Genomic DNA, 17,701 nt, shown 5'->3' with positions numbered 1-17,701 from the left:
CTGTGGCTCTTAACCGAGAATTCAATGTTCTTCACAATCTTAGTCCAATTTCCCTTTCCAACCTTTCCTAGCCCTTCCTTATATTAACTTACACTTCAGCAAACCTGTCAGTACCTTCTTCTGTAATACATTACACATTTCATTTGTTTCTGTCACTCCTCCCCGCCACTTGAAATTCTATCTGCCATACTCCCCACTTGGGCTCCATTCTTCAAGAATGAGTCCAAGTCTCACCTCTACTACAGAGCCTTTTCTGACAACTTTCTTTAAATTCCTGGCGCACTTAGCCTATAATACATCTTTGGCATTTAGCAAATGCTACCCTCCACTGACGTCTTTACCACGGAAGAGGTCTGTAGAGATATTTCTTCCTCATTTTCTCCAGGTAAGCCCCTCAGCTTCAATAAGGGGTGAATATGTAACACACAGCATCTAAAGGAAACATGCTTAAGCTACAAATTTTTAAAAATCAACTAACAGTTTGAGTGTAATTATTAGAAATTTTGCAACAAACCCATCCTATTTTTGCCAATTGCATTTTTACAGCTGTGTTCTAAAATTTAAGATCATTCTTTAGGTTTGGTTGACACTTCCTGTTTAACACTTCCCTTTTTAAAAAGGGAGGGGGGCAAGATTTCCCAGTAAGTCATCAAAATTTTTAATTACAAAACTCTAGAGACCAAAAAAAAATGTCCAAAAAACAAAACAAAGAACATAGTTTTGAACTATAGTATAGGCATCATAGCAAAATTGAACTTGAGAAGGGAAATAAAGAGATATTTTGTCTGGTCAGACCTTTTAAACAAAATGGCACATGTTTTTCTCCACCAGCAATGTGAAACACACAATTTTTTATGTAAACCACATGTGCTCTGACGAGTACCACCACTCCTTTCCCTGCTTTAACCCCAGAAACATGTTACTTTAACTATAAAGTTTTTGGTTTTGCTTAATAAAGAACAACTTAATCTGGTCTTTAACCTTCTGATAATAATACTGAGATAATATGGGCACAAGTCCACACTGGCCACTTTCACTTCTATACAAAAAAGGCCTCTTTTCAAGAGCCAAGAAACACTCCCCTAACAAACTCTGTGATGAAGTGTTAGTAAACATTAGAAAAATGATTGCAGGCATGTATTAAATTAAAATAAAGAAATGTCTTCAACATGTCTCTTTAAGCTGAAGTAAAAATATTTTAACCAATATGCTAGAGATTTTAATTCAAAATAGTCTGAAAGTAAAACTGCAATTGAAAAAAAAATCTTTTCTTTAAACTATTTTGGCACATGAAGAGCTGTACTGATTTCAGAGGACAGAGAAAAAAGGGGTGGAAAAAACCCCACATGTTCGGCAAATTTATCTGTCAAGCAATTGTCAGAAGCTAATTTTATTTTTCTTCAACAAATAAAGATCATCCGAAATGAGCGTGCAGTACTCACATGCAGAGCCGAGGGATCTGGCAGGAATTCAGCATCTTCTCCAAAGATGAAATCAGGGGGCAGCTCTGGGTATTGGGCATTGAAAATGATATCCCCTGAAAGAAAAGAAAACATCAGGCCCTTATTATTTCCTTGCTAATTTATGAATGTTTTGAGACATGCATCAGAAACACTTCTAAAAGAAGTTTATATTTGTTTAACAAAAAATCTGAAAAGCGCTCTCTGAATGATTAATTCCTCAAATGAAAGAACTGATACCATCTTTTAAATTAATATCCACATGAGCACCTGGGTGGCTCAATCGGTTAAGCATCCGACTCTTGATTTCGACTCAGATCGTGGTCTCAAGGTCATGAGATTGAGCCCCCACCCATAGGGCTCCACACTGGGTGTGGAGTCTGCTTGGTATTCTTTTCCCCTCCACTTCTCCCTCCACTTCTGCTGCCCCCCCTCTTTCACGCTCTCTCTCTCTAAAATGAATAAATGAAATCTTTAAAAACAAAATAAATATCCACAATATGCAAACAAAAAAGTTTTATCTCCCTACCACACTATAAATATAAATACCCACGTAGAAAAGCAGCCACATCCAAAGTACGTGTGGATTTTTCTATAGGAAATATGACTGTTCAATCACTGCCTGCTCATTAATAAACCTTTACCGGGAACTATTTCTCTAAAGATAAAGACCTTATCTTGAAGAAATTAAACATACAAACCTTTGGTATAATGGAAAGAATATTTGGCTTGGAGTCAAAAAAAAAAGTCAGGTTTATATCCACAATTATCCTAATTATTTATTAGCTCAACTCATCTTGGGCAAATTTTAACTTCTTTAGACTTCAGTTTATCAGTAAAAGAGGATCTAATAGTAGTGATATCACAGATTTGATATGAGGATAAATAAAGATAGCATGCCTATCACAGTGTCTGGCACACTAAGCACTTAGTAAGTGATATGGGAGTACTACTAGTCATTACTAATACCATCTTGAAACACAAGACAAATTACAAAGTCTCCTTAGCAAATTTGTGTTGTTAAGTTCTTCCACCTCTGTTCCTTTCCTGTCTCCTTCTTTAGCTTTTTTTTTTCCCTCTGCTCACCCCAAGAAGCAGTACTCATCATTCTGCTAATAACAACCAGCAGATTAGTATATCGACAAACACACATATTGGGTTCTAGCGTTTAAGAGTATGTATGCATGTGTACATGCCCAACAATTCTATCAATCCAATCATTTTTCCTGCCCAAACAGTATCTTCATAGTGATATCCAAATTGATACACTCAGACTTCAGTTCTCATCTGAGCCTTTCTTCCTCCAACTACATACTATGTATTTCAATGTTAAACTCAGCAAGTCTTAAAAACATGCTCATGAATGTCCCTTTTCCCACTCCTCTCTTCCCCTAGCTGATTTCCCTATTTCTAGGGATTCCTTAATCTCCCATGCTGTGACTTTAGTGTCCTCTTTGACCTTACTCACACCCTTTATACTCTTAGAAAACAAGTCATCTCAGTTCTTCCTCCAAAACGTTTCTCATAAGGGTACTTCCCACTGCTAACAGCTCTATCCAGGCCCAGATGACCTAGTGCATACACTCATGCATCCAATGAAAAAGAAACTGAACCCTGCGCTAGCCACTATGCTAGCCACTAAAGATCAAAGAAAAAATTCTGTTAATAGTTGACAGACTAGAAGAATTCAATTATTACCGTACCCTTTTAAATGGTCTCCTGATACAGGTTTCCCTCCAGCCCGTGATATGTACTATCACCAAGTAAATGTTCTTAAAGTACAACTTTGCCCCAAAACTTTGTAGTTCAAAAAATGCCAATGATTCGCTAATGTCAAATGGAATAAGGGCAAACCTTTCAAACTAGCATTTAAGGCCTCTGAAATATGATGTTCCTACTTACTTGTTCACCCTTCTATCTCCAAGCCAATACCAACTTTCTATTCTAGTAGATATGATCCACTCACTGCCTCCAAACTATGACACCTACTTGAAATATCCTTTCCCCTTGCTCGGGTCTTACCTATCTTTGATGAGTCCACTTAAGAACCGTGTCTTGCATGAAGACTTTCCTAATAAATCCAGTACACACTGATCATCATTACCTCTGACATTCAACAATACTGATTGATTATGCCATTCACTTGAGTATTTCGTTGTAGTATTATATTGTTTTTCCTGTTCTATTAATTTCAAAAATTCATAACAAACACATGGTATATGTGAGGCACTGTGATACACATTGTGTCCATACAAAGATGGTCCTCCTCGAGGACGTTACATTTAGTTAGGGAGACAGGAACATACACACAGAACCACAAATACAGAGCAGTACAAGGTAAGTACATATGCTTGATCTTCCTAAATATCTTGCAAACATCCAGAGAATAAACATGCTTATACTTATTTCATATTTCCAATGGGTCAAAGTGTGACATACAGAATATATTCAAGAAAGGCTCTATTATGTGAGAAAACTCTACTCTCTGAATTGGATTTCTAAGTACTGACAAAAATCTACAATATGGAATAAAGTTCAGAAGAGTTACTTCCACCTCTTTCTGTAGAGAATAAATATGAGCAAGAAAATATACCCTTCATATTTACCCAAAGAAAACAAAAACACTACTTCAAAAAGATATATGCACCCCTATTTTTCCTGCAGCATTACTTACAATAGCCAAGATATGTAAGCAACCCAAGTGCCATGGATAGATGAATGGATAAAGAAGATGTAGTATATACACACTATGGATTATTACTCAGCCATAAAAAAGAATAAGATCTTGCCATTTGCAATAACATGGAAAAACCTAGAAGGTATTATGCTAAGTGAAATAAGTCAGTCAAAGAAAGACAAATACCATATGATTTCACTCATGTGTGGAATTTAAGAAACAAAACAAAGAAAAAAAGAGACAAAAGACACTCAAATACAGAGAACAAACTGGCAGTTGCCAGAGGGGCAGTAGGTGGGGAGATGGGGGAAACAGGTAAAGGAGATTAAGAGTACACTTATCTTGATGAGCACTGAGAAATGTATAGAACTGTTGAATCATTATATTGTACACCTGAAACTAATATAACACTGTATGTTAATTACACTTGAATTTAAAAAAGGAAAAAATATATACCTTTCAGAAGTTGGATGTAGAAATAAACCACATCAAAAACTAATGATGTATTGTATGGTGACTAACATAACATAGTAAAATTAAAAAAATAAAAATAAATAAGTAAATAAATAGGAAAAAAAATAAATTATCAAAAGTAGTATAATCACTGCTTCTCCCTCACTTACCCACTAGCATTATCTCTGGTTTTCCACTTTATCTACTACAAATTATAAACTTACTTCAAATGTGCTAACTACAAAGCATTAGCCCAAACTAAGACTAGGAAGCATTAGTTGAGACAATATGAACATCCTGATTATTTATTCTTATTCAATTATACTCAGTACACACAATTCCTTAAGAGGACATTTACATTAGAGACATGTTTTTAGAAGTCCCACAGTTGGCTTACTTTCATGACGTTTAGGAAACAAACTCATAAAGCTAACAGAGGAAAGGCATCAAAGGTTTGGAAAAAGCCAAGCTAGAATCTATTGTGCATATTAATGTTCAAAAAATAAACAGCATGCTAAATTCCAACAGAAGTTTTGTGATTTCTGTTACTAAAGAGGACATAAAGCTGGATTTTCAAGTTCTCAGAGGATCATTGTCAGTAATACATATTTCCAAAACACTAAACATTGAAAATATGATTCAAAGAAATCCACTCTTGCCAATTCTACTCAACACTGGACTGGACAGTCTAGCCAGGGCAATTAGGCAAGAGAAAGAAATGAATGGTATCCAGAATGGAAAAAGCAAACATATCTCTGTACACAAATGACATGATCTTGCATATAGAAAATCCTAAGGAATCCACACACATACGCACACACACAAATCAAAATAAACAAGTTCAGCAAGGTTGCAAGAGACAAGATAAATGTATAAAATCAATTGCATTTCTATACACTACCAATGAACCATCCAGAAATGAATTTTTTTTTAAATTCATTTACAACAGCATCAAGAAGAATAAAATACTTAGGAATAAATTTAGTGAAGCAACTGTGTAAAATTTGTACACTGAAAACTATAAAACATTGTTGAAAGACATGGAAGAAGGCCCACATAAATGGAAAACTATCTCATGTTCATGGATCAAAAGACTTAATATTGTTAAGATGGCAGTACTACCTAAATTAATCCACAGATTTCATGTAATCCCTATCAAAATCCCTACTGGTTTTTTTTTTTTGCAAAAATTGACAAACGAATCTTAAAAGTCATACAGAAATGCAAGGGTTCCAGCATGACCAAAAAGCAATCATGGAAAAAAAACAAATTGGAAGACACATATTCCAATTTCAAAACTTATTTCAGAGCCACAGTAATCAAGAGAGTGTGGTACTGACATAAGAACAAAGGAATAAAATTCAGAGACTGGAAATACTTCCACATTTATTGTCAATTGAATTTTTTTATTTTAATTGAAGTATTGTTGATATATAATATTAAATTAGTTTCAGGTGTACAACATAGTGGTTCAACAATCACTATATATACTATTGTACACATATCACCATGATAAGTGTACTACAATATTATTGAGTATATTCCCTGTTTTATACTTTTCATCCCTGTGACTTATTTATTTTATTATAGTGAACTGATTTTTGACAAGGCTGCCAAGACAATTCAATGGGACAAAAAGAGTCTTCTCACCACCTCAAACTCATAAGAAATACTACTATTAAAAAAAGAGATGACTACTATAAAAAAAGAGAGAAAGAGAACATAACAAGTGTTGGTGAAGGTGTGGAGAAATAAGACTCCCTGTGCACCACTGACACGAATGTAAAATGGTACAGCTGCTATAGAAAACAATATGGCAGTACCTCAAAAACTTAAAAACAGAACTACCATACTGGCAAGCAATTCCACTCTCTGGGGTATATACTGAAAAGAAGTGAAATCAGTGTTTCAAACAGGTATTTGTACACCCATGTTCACAGCAGCATTATTTACAATGGCCTTGGAAACAACCCAAGTGTTCACTGACAGATAAACAGATAAAAAAAAATGTGGTATACATACAAATAGGATATTATTCAGCCTTTAAAAAGAACATTCTGACATGCTATAATATGGATAAAACTTGAGGATGCTATGATTAAGTGAAAATAAGCCAGTTACAAAAAAGACAAATCCTTTATGAGTCCACTTACATGAGGTACCAAGAGTAGTCAAATTCATAGAGACAGAAAGAATGGTGGTTAGCTAGAGCTGGGGAGGAGGGGAGAACTGGTTGCTGTTTAATTGGTACAGAATTTCAGTTTTTATAGATTAAAAGAGTTATAGAGATTAGTTGTACAACAATGTGAATGTTATTAACACTACTGAAATATACACAACAAATTATTAAGATGGTAAATTTTATGTTATTTTTACCACAATTTTAAAAATTCTTAAATAAAAAAGTCTGCTACAGACAAAATGTATCCCCTTAAAAGTCATATGTTGAAACCTAATCCTCAATGTGATGGTATTTGGAGGTGAGGCCTTTGATAGGTGATCAGGTCAGAAGGGCAGAACCCTTATGAATGGGATTAATGCCCTTATAAAAGAGACTCAAGAGAGATCCCTTGCCCCCTTTTGCCATGTGAGGTTAGAGTGAAAAGACAGACTGCCTATGAACTAGGAAGCAGACCTCACCAGACACTGAACTTGCCAGCACTTTGATCTCAAGACTTCTCAGCCTCCAAAACTGTGAGAAATAAATATTAAGTCACCCAGTGTATGGTTATTTGTTATAGCAGCCTGAACAGACTAAAGACAGAGAATCTTTTCAACAAATGGTGCTGGGCCAACTGGATAGCCTCATGCCAAAAAATGAATCTGAGTCCCTAACTCATACCATATACAAAAATTAACTCAAAATGAATCAAAGACCTAAGTGTAAGAACGAAAACTATAAAACTCTTTGAGGAAAACTTAAGAATAAATCTTCATAATTCAGCAGTGTTTACTTAGATATGAAATCAAAAGCACACACACAAAAGAAAAACTAGGTAAACTGAACCTCAGAAAAAATTTTTAACTTCTGTCCTTCAAAGGACATTACCTAGAAAGTGAAAAGACAATCTGCAGAAAGAGAGGAAATACATGATTTGGCAAATCATGTATCTGACAAAGGACTTATATCCAGAATATACCAAGAACTCTTATACCTCAACAATAAAAAGACAAATAATCCAACTTAAAAATGGGCAAAAGCAGCATTATTTTCAATAGCCAAACCATGGAAACAACCCAAGTGTCCACCGATAGATAAATGGATAAAGAAGATGTGGTACATACATACAATGGGATACTATTCAGCCACACAAAAAAAGAATGAAATCTTGCCATTTGCAACAACATGAATGGAGCTAGAGAGTATAATGCTAAGTGAAATCAGTCAGTCAGAGAAAGACAAATACCATATGATTTCACTCATGTGTGGAATTTAAGAAACAAAACAAATGAGCAAAGGGGAAAAAAGGAAGACAAACAAAAACAGACTCTGACCTACAGAGAACAATCAGATGGTTACCAGAGGGAAGGTGGGCAGAGGGATGGCAAATAGGTGATGGAGATTAAGAGTACACTTATCTTGATGAGCACTGAGTAACATAAGGAAGTGTTGAATCACTATATTGTACACCTAAAATTAATATAACACTGTATGTTAATTATACTGGCATTAAATTTTTTTAAAAAAGAAAGCTTAACTTTCATAAATTAATTAATTAAAAATTAAAATGGACAAAATATTTGATTAGACATTTCTCCAAAGAAGATACAGAAATGACCAATAAGCACATAAAAAGATGCTCAACATCATTAGTCATTAGGAAATCAAAATCAAAACCACAATTTGAGGGGTGCCTGGGTGGCTCAGTCGGTTAAGCATCTGCCTTCGGCTCAGGTCATGATCCCAGAATCCTGGGATTGAGCCCCACGTTGAGCTCCCTGCTCAGCGGGGAGTCTGCTTCTCCCTCTCCTTCTGCCCCTCCCCCCACCATTCATGCTCTCTCTCTCAATAAATAAAATCTTTAAAAAAACACACAATTTGATACTACTTCACACCAACTATGATGGCTACAATCCAAAAGACAATAATAAGTGCTGGTGAGGCTATGGAAAAATTGGAACCCTCATACTCTGTTGGTGGGACTATAAAAGGGTGCGATCACTTTGGAAAACAGTTTGGCAGTTTCTCAAAAATGTGAAATATAGAATCACCTATGACCCACCAATTCCACTGCTAGGTACATACCCAAGAAAAATGAAAACATATGTCCACATAAGCGCTTGCACATGAATGTTTGCACAGCACTGTTCACAACAGTCAGAAAGCAGAACAACCCAAAAGTCTATCAACTGATCAATGTAGAAATAAAATGTGGTATATACATATAATGGAATATCATTCGGCTATAAAGAAAGAAGTATTAACACGTTATAATATGGATGACCTTGAAAACTTTATACTAAGTGAAAACAGTCAGACACAAAAGTCCACAAATAGTGTATGATTATTGTATAATTCCATTTATATGCAATGTCCAGAATATGTAAATCCACAGAGACAGAAAGGAGACTAATGGTTGCCAGAGGCCAGGACAGGGGGAGCAGGGAGGGACTGCTAATGATAATGAGTACAAAGTTTCTTCTGGTGGGGACGAAAATTAATGTTGGAATTAATACTGATGGATGTACAAACTTCCTGAATATACTAAAAACCACTGAATTGTACACTTCAAAGAGTAAATTGGATGGTATGAGAATTATATTTCAGTAAAGCTGTTTTTTAATCTGATGCAAAAATCTGTTCTACTTAAAACTTAACTTAAACACAAATGTATTAGCAAGTGTTTACTCAATGGTTACAAGTAAATTTATTTGTTACAAATAAAATCATCTTGAAAATACAGTTGGAGGGTTTTCCATTTAAAGAAACTCTTCAGTTTGAGCCCTTTATAAAAGCAAAGAGTATTTTTGTAAGATGAATACTAACAAAGATCTTTATTTTTCAAGAAGATCCCCCAGGGGTACCTGGGTGGGGCTCAGTCAGTTAAGCATCTGACTGGATCTTAACTTTGGTCTTGACCTCAGCTCAGGTCTTTAATCTCAGGGTAGTGAGTTCAAGCCCGGCCTTGGGCTCCATGCTGGGCAAGGAGCTTACTTTAAAAAAAAAAAAAAAAAAAAAAAGGTTCCTCTAAACCACCCCTTTTTAAAGGAAAATATTGGAGAATGTTTTTGTTTTTTAAAATTTTTAAAGCAGCCAAAAGTATTTGAATATACAATAATTCTTTAAAAAACAAACAATGTATACCAGATTAGCACACCCTCAACTAAAAAGATCTCTTTGGAGAGAAAGAGGGAGATAATTATATTTCATACAGTGAAAACATTATACAAATATTTTTCAAAACAAGGAAGTAATTTAAATATCTTTCAGAATCTTACACTCTTACATTTCAGAATTTCTCAAACACTTACCTTCAGACTTCAAAGAACACTTTGGCTCAATACTCTATAGCCTCTTTGCAATAAAATGTGGCATTGTTTTCTTGCTATGGTGAACAGTCAGTAAATCAGTCAAGAACATTTATTAAAAACCCACCATGCACAGATGCACATATTGGACACCTGGGGAGTTATACAGGAAGTAGAAAACATAGTACCTGACCTCAAGGCAGAGATGGTAGAGAAAAGACCAACACAAATCATACAGAAGAGCAATAACATTGTATTTCCTTTATTTCACCCTGGAGAAGATAATACGAACACAGAGTACACATTACTTGAATACTGCTTACTTCAACTTTTCATAAAATGGAAGAGTAGGCAAGAGAACTAAGAAATAAAATTAGGATCAGAGGTGATATAAGGTGAGGTTAAAAAAGGAAGAAGGAGAAAATAAAGAAACAAAACCTCTAGAATGGCTAGAAGTGTTATGACCACCTGACAACAAAATGGTAGTTTCAGGTCTTATTTTTCATAACTCCCTAAAAATTGCCAGGCTACCATAGTGGGACCAATGGGGCAGAAGTTCCTCTCTTTGAAAATACATACCTACCATGGCTCATAATATTACATATACATGAAATCACAGAAATTCCAGGTGCAAGATAGTTTTTATTCACATGCTTATACCTTGGCAGCTGACAATCTTTAGAAGCTTTCAGCACCATCTCCCGAAGGCCCAATCACCAGACCTGCAGGATGGACCAGATGTCCTGCCCCCCAGTCACAAAAAGAACACAGCTGGTCCACAGGCTCCTCTCCTTCTTCTTATGCCAGTGAAATATTATCATGCTAGTCTGTCTATCTTAAAGTTTAAATAAGTGCCAGGAAAACAGAGTTTCAAAGAAACAATTCAAATTGTAAATAACTGGAGTTTTTCCAATGATCAAAGAATTATTCCTATCAATTGCTGCATAAAATGGTAATTTACTGAAACTCCAAGTATAGGAAGTAAGAGTCAGACATGAATCTGATGGAAATGCCAGAGTGATGGAGATTTTCAGTGGAAAGGTAGGTTCAAGCAGCAGTTTTACAAAAGACTTTGGAGAGGTGATTTATTTCCAAGAGTTAGCTCCAACTCTTGATAATGTTTCCTTACACTTAAATTTAATTCTCTTTCTCTCCAAAAATTTCATCCACTGGATCTTAAAAAATGTGTGGAATGACTCTAGTTTCACTTTAGTATCATAGCCCTTCAATTATTTGCAGGCAGTTCTTGTGACCTCTCTTTCAACCGTACCATGAGTCACCTCTTGACCAGGCTAAATACTCCAGTTTCTTTTCACTATTCCTCACATGAATGTGGCTTCAGTTTCTTTGACTGTCCTCTCCTCTCTCTTCTCTGCATGTGTACAGTTTGTCTGTAGCCCTCTTCCAGGATAATAACCCACAACTACACATAAGATTCCAGGTGTGCTCTAAAGAAAACAGAATCAAGTAAAAACAATCCATGCCTTCACTTTAAAGGCTGAACTTCTATTAATAAATACCACTGCAAACTGAAATCGTTTTTTTGGCAGCCACATCAGTGTTGATTTGTATTGTGCCTCCTATCAACTAAAAGCCCAAAGACTTTTACATACACACTATTGCTAAGCCATATATCCCTCATTCTTAATTTGGACAGCCGAATTTCGGAATCCATTTCAAGATTTTAAATTTATCCCTATTATATTTCAATCTTGTTAGTTTTATCTCTCTATTTACAGCCTGTTATAATATTCTTAGATTCTATTCCAATTTTGGGTTGGCACTCCCAGTTCTGAGTTATAAACAGATATAAGCATGCTTCTGGAAAACTCCCTCTCTGGCAGCCACAGTTCAATTAATCAGTACCTCTTGGGTACAATCATTTAAATAATATTTACCCAATAACACCACGAGACTAAACATTCATCACAAGGATATCATGAAGAAATTTATCACGTGCCTCAAAGATATACTCTTTTTGTCCTACAAATTCAGAGATAGTGCCAATGATTCCATTGTACGGCACACATTTTGTCTTGAGAGGTAAAATTTCTTTTCCTGTATTAAGGAAAAGAGACTATAAAGAATTATCATATCTGAGAGTTGGCAGAATTTGCATGAAACATGTCCTCAAAAACTACTTGTAGAAGAAAGGATGGAAATGGGGGCATTTAAATTGGCCTCTTTTCCTTAGAGACTTCCTTCTATCAGATCCCTATCTCAAGATTGAGACTACATCGAATCCTTCTTTGCATTCCTAAAGCTGTGCTGTATAACATAAATATAATACAAGTCACATACCTAATTTTAAACTCATTAATAGCCACATGAAAAGAATAAAAGGGTGAAAATAATTTTAAACTATTTTTTAAAATTTTATATATAGTACAATTCTCCTCTTTTGTGTACAAGCACTTGAGTTTTAGAAACGCATGGATTCATGTACATAGATCTGTGTAAACCACCAAAAGTTGGATACAGAACAATTTTATCAGCCTCCCAAATTTCCTCATGCTATCCCTTTGTAGTTAAACTTTCCCACCATCCCTCAGTCCTGGCAATCTCTGATCTGTTCTCTGTCCCTTCAGCTTCACATTGTCCAGAATGTCACACAAATGGAATCATCTGGTATGTAACCTTTGGAAGCTGGCTTCTTTTCACTTAGCATAGGTATTTAAGAACCAGCCAAATATGCTGATACATTTAAGTGCATGTATCAACAGTTTGTTCCTTTTTATGGCTGACTGGTGTTTCATTCTATGGAGGTACAGTTTGTTTATCCTTTTACCCAATGGATGACGTTTGGGGTAGTTCCAGTTTTTGATGGTCACGAGTAATGCCACTACAAATATCAATATACAGGTTTTTGTGTAAACATAAAGTTTCCATTTCTAGAGAAATGATTATCATTTCTGGGTACCTAAGAGTGGAATCAGTAGGTCATATGAAAAAGTGTATCTTTAACCCTAAAACAAACTACCAAACTGTTTTCCAGAATGGCTCTTTCATTGAACAGTCACACAAATAAAGCATGAGAGTTTCAACTGCTACACATTCTCATCAACACCTGATGTGGTCAGTTTGTAGTTGTCACTGCCCCTGTTGTTTTTAGTCCTTCTAATAGGTGTGTCATGTCATCTCAACGGTTTTAATTTACCTTTCCCTAAATGACAAATGAAGTGGAGAATCTTTTCATGTCTTTACTTGTTACCTGTGTATCTTCTCTGGTGAAATTTGTCTTCTGTCAGATACATGATTTGCAAACATTTTCTCCCACCGTGTCTTATCTGTTCAAAGCCTCAAAAGTATTTTCAGCAGAGCAAAAATTTTTAATTTTGGTGAAATCCAATTTATCAACTTTTTTTGAGGATTTGGTTTTTGATGTTGTATCTAAGAATTCATTGCCCACCTCAAGTCACAAAGACTTCCTGTTATGTTTCCTTCTCAGAGATCTATGGTTTGAAATTTGACGTTTCAGAATGTGATCTGAGTTATATTTTGTACATGGTTTAAGATACAGGTCAAGATCCTTCTTTGGGGGCAGGGAGGGCATATGAATGCCTAATTGTCCTAGCAACATTTGTCGAGAAGACTATCCTTTTTCCATTGAAGTGCTATTGCATAACCGTGAAAAATCAACTGACCATATTCATGTGGTTCAATTACTAGACTTTCTATTTTGTTTTATTGATCAGTATCTATTCTTTTGCCAATACCACACTACCCCTGAGAATCAGTCTTAATAGTCTGGCTCCTCCAACTTTTTGTTCTTCTTTTCAAAATTATTCTGGTTATTCTAGTTCCTTTGCCTTTCAAAATGAATTTTAAAATAATCTTTTTTTAAAAAAATTTTATTTGAGAAAGAGTGAGAGTGAGAGAGAAAGAACACAAGCAGGGGGAGGAGCAGAGGAAGAGGGAGAAGTAGACTCCCCACTGAGCAGGGAGCCCAACATGGGACTCAATCCCAGGATTCTGGGATCATGACCTGAGCCGAAGGCAGATGCTTAACCAACTGAGCCACCCAAGCACCCATATTTTTTTATTTTTTATTTAAATTCAATTTAGTTAACATACACTGTATTATTAGTTTCAGCGGTAGAATTTAGTGATTCATCAGTTGCATTTAATACCCAGTGCTCATTACATCACATGCCCCCCTTAATGTCCATCACCCACTTACCCCATTCCCCCATCAACCTCCCCTCCAGCAACCCTGTTTGTTTCCTATAGCTAAAGTCTCTTATGGTTTGCCTCCCTCTCTGTTTTTATCTTATTTTATTTTTCCTTCCCTTCCCCTATGTTCATCTGTTTTGTTTCTTAAATTCCACATATGAGTGAAATCATATGGTACCTGTCTTTCTCTGACTGACTTATTTCATTTAACATAAAATATCCTCTAGTTCCAACCACATCATTGCAAATGGCAAGATTTCGTTCTTTTTGATGGCTGAGTAATATTCCATTTTATATATTTATACACTCACACACTCACACACACACACTCACACACTCACTCACACACACTCACACACACTCACACACACTCACACACACACACACACACTCACACACATATATATGGTAAAGGAAGATGTGGTATATATATATCTTTATCCATTCATCTGTCGATGGACATCTAGGCTCTTTCCATATTTTGGCTATTGTGGGCATTGCTGCTATAAACATAGGGGTGCATGTGCCCCTTCGAAATAGTATGTTTGTATCCTTTGGTTAAATACCCTGTAGTGCAATTGCTAGATCATAGGGTAGTTCTATTTTTAACTTTTTAAGGAACCTCCATACTGTTTTCCAGAGTGGCTGCACCAGTCCGCATCCCCACCAACAGTATAAGAGGGTTCCCCTTTCTCCACATCCTCGCCAACATCTGCTGTTTCCCAAGTTGTTAAAATAATATTTTTAATATCTACAAAATCCTGCTGGGATTTTCATGGGGATTGCACTAAAACTGTAGATAATTCAGAGAAAATAACTTAAATATATTGAGTCTTCCAATCCATGAATATGATATCTTTCCATTTACTGGGGTCTTCAATTCCTTTCACCTGCATATAGATCCTGAACATATCTTAACAGATTTATAACTATTTTTTCTTTTCCTTTTTTTTTGTAGGGTAGCTATTATAATGGAACTATTTTTAAAATTTCTGTTTCTAATTGTTCTTGCTAGTATAAAGAAATAGGATTTAAAAAAAAGGAATAGGATTGACTTTCCTATGCTGACCTTGTATCCTACATCTTTGAAAAACTCCCTTATTAGTTCTAAAAGATTTTTAGAAATTCCTTGGGATTTTCTATGTAGACAAACATGTCATATGTGAATAAAGGCAGTTTTACCTCTTCCTTTCCAATCTGTATGCCTTTTCTTTCTTTTTCTTGCCATACTACACTGTCTACAACTTCTAGTATAACGTTATATAGAAGTTGTAAAAGTGAACATCCTTGCCTTGTTCTCAATCTCAGGAGGAAACCATTTAGTCTTTTACTACCATGTATGATGTTAGTTGTAGGTTTATTCCCAGGATAAAATCCACTTGGTCATAAATGCATATGCATTTCATATACACTTTTTTTTTCTGTTGGATTCAATTTGTTAATGTTTTTTTAAAGAGTTTTGCTCCTCTCTTCAAATGAGGGATACTGATCTATGGTTTGTTTTGTTTCATTTTTCTTGTACTTTCTTTGACTGGTTTTGATATCAGGAGAATGCTGGCCTTATAAAATGAATTTGGAAATTTTGTGTCCACTTCAATTTCTGAAAGAGATTGTATAGAATTGGTGCTATGTCTCCCTTAAATGTTTGGTAGAATTCATCTGAGATAATCTGGACTTGCACTTTTATTTTTGAAAGACTGTTTTTAATTATGAACTCAACTGTTCTAATGGATAATAAAACTATTCAGATTATCTATTTCTTCTTGAAAGAGTTCTGATGGAGGGGCACCTAAGTGGCTCAGTAGGTTAAGTGTCTGACTTCAGCTCAGGTCAAGATCCTGGAGTCCTGAGTGTGCTTCTCCCTCTCCCTCTGACCCTCCCCCCAGCTCGTGCTCTCACTCTCACACTCTCTCTCTCAAATGAATAAATTTTTAAAAACTTAAAAAAAAAGAAAGTTCTAATGGTTTGTGTCTTTCAAGGAATTTGTCCATTGCATTTAAGTGGCTGAATGAATTGGCATCAAGTTAGGTTCAAACTGAAAGTGCTAAGCCATCTTCTGTGGACTTGGTTCAAATGTCAGTATAGTTTTCAAAGCCATTTAATGTTATTCTGGTTTTTCCCCAAGTGTGTGTTACCCAGAGACCAGTCTGGGATCTAGGCACTGTTCTACACTACAGATCAGTTCTCAAAGCCTTTGCTATATTGATTCTGTCTGGTTCCATACATGTGCAGAGGATAAGCCTGAGACTTCATACACAGATCCTTTTCTCCAGCTCTCTCCTCTCTAGGACTTCCCCCTATATGTTCTCTGGTTCCCAGGGGTGTCTTTTCCTGGTACTCTGCCTAGAAAGTGGGAGTTTCAGCCTCCCCATGTTCTTGTGTACTTCCCCTGACTGTGTCCACCTACCGGTAAAGTAGCAAAAGAAAAGTTTGAGAGGCTGCTGAAGGAGAAGTCCAGTTTCATCACTGGAACTTGCCTGAGTTAGAAATAAGAAAGTTAAAAAAAACTCCAGCCTGAAGGGCCCCTCCCCTTTTGGTCTTCTGACCCAAGAGAAAGGGTGTTCACTGGAGCTTTTTCTGTCCATGCCTACTGCATAGTTCCAGGATCTAGGGTGCCCTATGGTCTAAACTAGGAGATATGAAAGAAAAAAGGGGGGGCAGGACACAAAAACTAACTTTATACGGGTCATTCTTTCAGTTCTAATTTTTGTTCTTAGTATGTCTGCTATTATTTACTTTTAAGAGTCCTCAGGTATTTGCTATAGGTATTCTTCAGGTACTCTAGGGTTTTCCATTGCAACCACTGAGAGAAAGAGGGTGGAGAGTGTTTACATCTTCTTATCTAGAACTGATGTTTTCTCTATTTTTTTTTTTAAGATTTTATTTAGTTCTTTGACAGAGAGAGCACAAGCAGGGGGAACGGGAGAGGGAGAAGCAGGCTCCCCACTGAGCAGAGAGCCCGATGCAGGGCTCAATCCTAGGACCCTGGGATCATGACCTGAGCCGAAGGCAGACACGTAACCATCTGAGCCACCCAGGGTCCCGAACTGATGTTTACTCTTAATAAATAAATATTTAAGACATAATCATATATAAAAATAATTAATTAAATCAATTAATACATTTATTTAGCCAAGAGATATAAAATAGTATCATTTCAACACGTAATCAACGTCAAAGTAATTAGTGAGATATTTTACACTATTTTTAGAACCAGGAGTTCAGAATCTGACGTGTCATACAGCTCATCTCAATTCAGACTCACCATATTTCAAGTACTACATTGCCACAGGTGGCTAGTAGTGACCATGTTAGGCAGCACAGGTCTAGAGGAACAAATGAAAAGAAAGAAGAGAGCAAAGGGAATGAAGGAAAGGTCATTCAACCTTCCATGATTCCTTCCTGGTGAAATGTACTCACTACTTCATTAGGCAGTACTTTCCGTTGCTGGGCAATTATTACTGGATGG

The 17,701-nt window shown here is 36.0% G+C and overlaps 1 protein-coding gene across 1 annotated transcript in view; it reads right to left on the bottom strand.

Moving 5' to 3' along the window:
- The window catches only part of BABAM2 (BRISC and BRCA1 A complex member 2), a 393,748-nt gene that overhangs the window by 306,680 nt on the left and 69,367 nt on the right, over nt 1–17,701 (bottom strand). The window contains exon 4 of the mRNA XM_028099423.1: nt 1,443–1,537. Coding sequence (XP_027955224.1) covers nt 1,443–1,537 — 95 coding nt within the window. The remainder of the gene's footprint in view (nt 1–1,442; nt 1,538–17,701) is intronic.

Source organism: Eumetopias jubatus, unplaced genomic scaffold, assembly GCF_037043125.1.
Source record: "Eumetopias jubatus isolate StellerSeaLion01/CBP00866 unplaced genomic scaffold, mEumJub1_p1.0 scaffold_9, whole genome shotgun sequence".
Lineage (NCBI taxonomy): Eukaryota > Metazoa > Chordata > Mammalia > Carnivora > Otariidae > Eumetopias > Eumetopias jubatus.
Note: the sequence above shows the minus strand (reverse complement) of the source record. Positions and strands in the feature narration are given on the sequence as shown.